General features: G+C 33.4%; 2 protein-coding genes across 2 annotated transcripts in view; both read right to left on the bottom strand.

Moving 5' to 3' along the window:
* LOC107641651 lies at positions 2485–3468 on the bottom strand. Its single transcript, XM_016345132.2, has one exon. The coding sequence runs from the start codon at positions 3206–3208 to the stop codon at positions 2828–2830; it is 381 nt and encodes a 126-aa protein (XP_016200618.1). The 5' UTR covers positions 3209–3468; the 3' UTR covers positions 2485–2827.
* LOC107642651 (AT-hook motif nuclear-localized protein 8) overlaps positions 4349–6583 on the bottom strand; it is a gene marked incomplete at its 5' end in the record, with an annotated part of 4410 nt that continues 2175 nt past the window's right edge. The window contains 2 exon segments of the mRNA XM_016346063.2: positions 4349–5151; positions 5327–5488. Coding sequence (XP_016201549.1) covers positions 4873–5151; positions 5327–5488 — 441 coding nt within the window. The 3' untranslated portion in view covers positions 4349–4872.

Here is a 6583-nt window from a genome sequence, read left to right as displayed (position 1 = left end):
AACTTATTCAAGTTTTCATAATTATTTACTAGTGAAGGTTTTAACACAGTTGATGAGAACATATATGAAACATGGTATACGACACCTGAGGGGTTGTTGGGAAGAAAGATTCCAACTCCATCCCTAACATAAATTATTACCGCAAGTTTGGTTAATTAATAATTAAGTTTTTTTTTAAAAAAAAATAGAAAAAGAAGAAGATAAAATAATAGTCTTGAATAAAAGAATCAAACTGAGACTTAGTCGTGTGTGGAATTTATTAATTTAATACCATTTTATCCGAATGCTTGCACCCGTTTGATTCTAAGATGTCAACTTTTCAAATATAATATACCACAATATAGAGCAGTTGAATTTTATATTTAATTTCAAACAGAAAACTTAGTTTTGTGTTCAATTTAATTAAATAAATCATACTAGATGGTAGACATATTTTAATATATGTAAAAAGAAAAAAAAATTATAAAATATATATTAAAATATAAAATATATAATAAAAATAAATTAAATTATATATATTTATATATAAATATATAATAATTAATTTTAATAGTTGATTTTGTGCGTACAAGTATTAATTTTGTAATTCAATATTATATGTTGAAAATCAAGAGCGACAAAGCATAACCACGTTATATCGAGGGCTGTTTTATGATGTTTGTCGTATAGTGAGCATTATGAGATGAGGCCAAAATTACAATGATGTCAAAGTACTACGGAGTTGCTTTGGTCTTATATTTGATCAAGCTTTAAACATTAAACAATAAAAGGGCATAGTACATATAAAATTCAAGTAATGATGAACATACACTTATGTTAATTATTGTTATATATATCTTCTATCACCATGGGACATGGGATGAAACTTGAAGGTCTAGTATAATATATATTCTGGACATGCTGTCCTAACTCCAAAAGATGCTACATATCAACCATATAATATGGCTCCATTTCATCACAAGTATATGAAGTAATAATAATGTAACCCCATTTCAGGAACCTCAGCAGCAAACTAGTTAAATATTATTAATTTTTTATAAATTATAAGCATTATTTTAAGATAATATTCAAACTTATCATGTATTTATATAGTTTAATTAATTATAAATACTAGTATATCAATAGTATTAACGTGCACTCTTTTATTTATTAAATATATATAAATATAATAAAAATAGAATTAGTTGAGATAATAATTAATTTATAATTTATCTAAAAAGTTTTAGATTTAAGTTTTGGAAAGCGAAAAAAAATTAAAATTATATATAAAAAAAGGTATCTAAAAAAGAAGTTGCACATCAACCATTTCTATTAGATGCATTATGAATTAACTTGTAAAAAAAAAAAAAAACTTTAAACTGTCATGTACGGCAACTACGCCAATAGAGCTAAGATGAGCTTTGTTTGACCCTTCAATCTGCTAAGAGGAAGATAATAATAACCTTTTGGGTGTAGGTGAGTGAAATACGCTTAAAGATGTCACAATCTGAAATAATGTTTAAACTTATGGGAGAACACTGTATCAAAAGTTTCCCATAAAGTCAAAGACGATTTTTGCTTACTTTATACTTCGCTTTCTTTGATTCTACCCTTGTGTTCTGATTTGGCCGAATTAATCCAACTTCTAAATGTTGGGTCAAATTTGAACTGTCTTTCCTTTCTTGCTTGATTGAAATATGTGCTCCAATCATTTTAGTGAAGGTAATGCCAAATGTGACATAATAAAAAGAAGAGACTTTAAGAATAATGAAAGTAAAAAAAAATACAAATTTTCAACCTTTTTTTTTTTTTTGTTTCCTTTGTACTTTTTTTGGTGTGGGGTTAGAGGCAGTGAACAACTTGCTGATCCCAGTTAGCCCAAATTTGAGAAACTGTGCCAAACCTAATTGTAAGATCTGTAGAAAACTAATGATGAAAAAGGTGAAGCCCAATTCTGGATATGGATTATGAAACTGTGACTGTTGACCAAAATTGTTTGCACCCTTTTTTAGAAAGAAATGACTCCATAATAGTTATCCATCATCAAAGTGGGCCTATAACTTGTACACATGATTTCTACTTTAAGCCCAACACATTTCCCATTTTCCTTAAGCAAGCCCAAAAGCAAAATGAAAGCTAAATAAAATAAGCACGTAGTTTCCTTTTCATGGTAGCAAACAAGCAATGTAGAAAAAATGAAACGATAAAAGCAACAAAGGTTCCTTTCATGGCGATAAAGTATAGATTAGCTGATAATTGACAGGGGACCTACAATTTAATATGGTTTCTAAGTGTCTTTTAGACACAAGAAAAAAATAGTTAGAAATTTAAGGCTTTTAGATTTGATTGATAGAAAAAGGAAACTACATGTCTATATTTTGCATTAGATGATGAGCATGAAAAAGCCTTTTGGAAGTTATCAAGAGATGAGGCCAGCAAAGCATACATTTGAAGAAACAAATTTATCCAATCCGCCGTATAAAGAAGGGTTACATTACAAGGTAAGAAACTTAATAGGGACAAATCCACAGCCCCAACAACTTGAATTAGTCAACATAAGATAATTTGGAAATCAATAACACTATTCATACACTAAACCCTCGTAATTCGGTTGTTATTAATTGCGTATGAGAACATTGTTACAAAAATCCTATCTTATCTAGAGGTGTTTATGGTGCAGTTCTGGTTTAGAAACTGCACTAAACCACATTCTTATATAACAAAGTGAGTTTAAAGCAGTTTATACTTTATAGTAAGGTAAAATTAAAATTTAGCAAAAGAAAAGAAACAGGGGATAAGATATTAATTATGAGTTATATTACTGAAATCTATGAGTTATATTATTACATTAAATATCCTGAGAATAGAAGTCAATGATCTCCTTCAAATTGAGCTGGAAGAGAGAAGAGGCATCGTTTTGCATTAGCCACAGCATATGCTCGAACAATATTGAATCCACATCCACAAATATCACACTCCTCTCGTTGCTGGTGAAGTGGAAGTGATCCTTCTCCGCCTTCTTCATCGAAATTTCCATCAAAACCCTGAATGGATTCTCTCGCAAGATGAAAGGCTCCACCATGAACACCCTCCTCTCTTTCCCAACCACAACAGTCACCGGCCTCTCATGATCATCCAACAGCCCATCATCGCCCACTGGCCTATACCCCATCCGAGAGTTCACGGAGCGTCGCCGGATCAATGAAACCGGCATCACCAAGCAATCCATGGAAGAGGCTAGAAGAATAGAGATTGAAAATTGGAACAAGAAGGGAACAAAACAAACTTAGCAATTTGGTTATTTATGTTTGCATGGTAAGTAGCCGTTGGAGAGTGCTTACGCGTGTGAGGAGGCGCGTGGTGTGAGTGTATGAGGTGGCCTCTCGCTTTCAGTGGTGTTAGGCTCCTGGACACGCAAGTTATATTGATAACCCATTCTTAACTTCGTTAGCCAGCAGCGTCTTTAATGTTAAATTATAGTTACCATTTCATATTCAATGTGGACATAAATATGTAATACTAATATCATAAATCATGTGACGCATCAATTCAAGATTAGGTTTTCAACATTTAAAATCCCAAGTGATATCCACATGAATATTTTTAAAAAGGGAGCTAGTTGTCGTTTCGTGACTCTCAGTATCCATTTAGCTGGATGAGAATGACATTGACGCCTTACATCAGAAATTAATTAATACTACTGCGTTTTAATGATCCCTCATGAAACTAACACAACAATTAATTGCAAAAGGTATTTATTTAAATATGGAAATAAGTTATTCCTTGCTGAACTAGAAATATAGCGAGTATTTAAAATTTTGAAAACATCTGCCTACTAGATTGGGAGTCAAAAGACCAAGAAATGTTGAAAAACGAAAATGAAGAACCGAATAGGGGTTGGGTATTGTGTTGGTACGTCGGCGAGAAAATATTGTGGCGCATCCATACACGGTCCAGAAGCTGATTGGGTATCAACATAAGTCGTCATGCGAAGCCATATTCTAAGTGGACTTAATCAAACTTGGTCATTATCATGTTACTCTACACTTTACACGGTTTTTCGTCCATTTCATACCATAGGCCATAGTGCAAACTACCAACCAAAATCGTGATTTTGGCCACATATAGTGCTCCAATTCCTAAATTACAATTCAATCAAATCACACATAAAGCTCGGGTTATTAAACTCAGCCATTTGTATATAAAATATATGTATTTCTACGTGTGTCCCTAGTGTGATGATCACCACCTAACCTATGGCTTACTTTAAAACAACTTTTGCACCCATAACCCATCACAAATATTAGAAGAGAATAAAAAGCTGACATCCCATAATTTAATAATGCATGTCAAAAGGAATTTGGACAAATTTGGCTGCAAAGTTAGTCTTGGTTGACCAAACCACATCTTTGTCAAAGCCAAAGCAACCAGAAAGAATTTTACTCAATCTATGGATGAGGCAGGATAGCAATTTGATGTCCATTGCCAGAGCGCTTTGGTAAGCTTAACTGCTTAAGCAAAGCCAAAGAGTTATATACCACACAGCAGTAAACCTCAATTTTCTAAAAATGGACACGTACCTCAGATGAGCAGAACACAATACAAGCACCTAATGAACACAAACGGATCAAATTCCGCAACAAGCTCAAAAGACTAAAAGCTATCATCACTGGCAACGTTAGCATCACCTGAATTATGATTTTAAAACCCTAATCAACATAAAAATGGAGAGAAACAAACTCCAGCCTTAGGATAGGCTCTTCGAAATCAGTCCCAATAAGGCATGTTAGCATTTTAGAATTTGACCTCTAGCCACTACATTCAACAGTCATCATAAAAATACCCCGCCCCCGCACTGCACTGCACTGAACTCTTCAAACCTAAAATCTGTCCTCACTGCTGAGTTTGGCCAGCCCATAGTTGATGATGGTACATCGACATATTATGAATGGGCTGACTAGCATTATTGTAGAGTCCAGGCCCCCTATTAGGAGGACTCTGATCATTATCGTCAGATGATTCCGAGGAAGCCCCCTGAGAGGTAGGACTGGTTGGAGTCATAGGAGCGCCAAAATTTAGCATTTGGGTTGATGGCGTTGACGAAGGCCCTGATTTATTGTTACTTGAGCTATTTGACTTTTTGCCATCTTCAATAAAGCTACCCACAATGACCTGTTAATCATTTTAAATAAGCCACACAGTTTAATCATTCATGCCGAAAGGGGAGGAAACCCCTTCAATGCCTATGAGGTGATGAACTATAAACAATTTTAGATAATCTATAGAGGGTTAAGGCCGAGAACCTATGAAAAATAGATATAAATTTTCTACCACTTAAGAGCGTTACCTGTACTGGTGATGCTGCAGTTAGCGTTCCAGCAACTCCACCCCCTAAAACTCGTCCATCGGAACCTGCAAGGGAGACATTCAAGCCGCCCGGTCTGCTTCGATCACTATTATTTTCAGAATGTAGTAAAGAACCTGACAGAGATATAATCTCAAATCGGCCCTGTAATGAAAACATCAAGTGAAGAAAATTATTAAACCTATATGCATAATAATGTAATCAGCCAACAATGTCAAATAATGACATCTTCAGATCTTTATATAAATTTGAAGCTATATGGAATGGAAGATTCTGAGAAACCTGGTTCCTTCTCAAAAAACAAACCGCCATAAGTCCAAACAGTGAATTTGAAAATAATTTTTAAGGGGTAAACCTGAATGTGATGTGAATCAAATTATTCCAACAAACTTGTTTCATTTTCAATATTATGTGAAGAAAAATTGAAAATAAGAAATGAAAACACCTTTTCATTGTTTTCTTTATTCTTTTCTTTGTTAAAATTTAAAAACAGGAAACATAAATCACCCTTAATATGCTCAATTATGTGTTCCAAAACTTGGTTCAGTGAAGGTCAACAACACCAACCAGGAATGAAATTAAGGAGCATCTACAAATAGTAGTTATTCTCAGAATTAGTAATTAGGACAAAAACCATACTCCAAAATGTACCAAACTACTGACCCCCCATCACCACTACCCAAATTATTATCAGACCAACAACTACTGGTCTAAGAAAAATAGGTTAAAACAACACTTGAAAAAAAACAAGGGAAGTATTTGGTATCTATTTTCATTTTCTGACTTTCAATTTTGGTGTTTTTTTTCTTTTCAAAATTTTGTGATGGAAAAAGAATAAATAATAAAACATTTTTTTAATTTCCTGTGTCTCATAATTCCCTTCACAATCCTAAAAACAAAAAATATAATAAATGAGTGCTGATCAGAGGATTAAATATACATCAAGAAAATGAGTGCTGATCCATGTGTTTATTTAACATTTTTAATTAAGCAACCATGAAAAATTCTCATCAAGACATTCTTATAAGTAATACTTCACGTAAAGCTTCACAGCATTCTTAGTTGTTGGATCAACAGAAAAACCTGAGATAGACAAGAAAGGGAGTAGAAAGGATGACTTTTAACCTGACAAATTAAATTGTGTGGAAGGCACTTCAAATTATGAAAGATCTTTCCTTCACTGGCCAAATTACATATGGATACAGAATCCTTGTGGAGCTACACCATACAATGTAAGGT

This window comes from Arachis ipaensis, chromosome B05, assembly GCF_000816755.2.
Source record: "Arachis ipaensis cultivar K30076 chromosome B05, Araip1.1, whole genome shotgun sequence".
Taxonomy (NCBI): domain Eukaryota; kingdom Viridiplantae; phylum Streptophyta; class Magnoliopsida; order Fabales; family Fabaceae; genus Arachis; species Arachis ipaensis.
The sequence above is the reverse complement of the archived record's forward strand: the minus strand, read 5'-3'. Positions and strand labels throughout refer to the sequence as shown.

Bases quoted from the DNA above. Each gene is read 5' to 3' on its own strand.
- LOC107641651 (XM_016345132.2), bottom strand. From the start codon at position 3,208: ATGGATTGCTTGGTGATGCCGGTTTCATTGATCCGGCGACGCTCCGTG.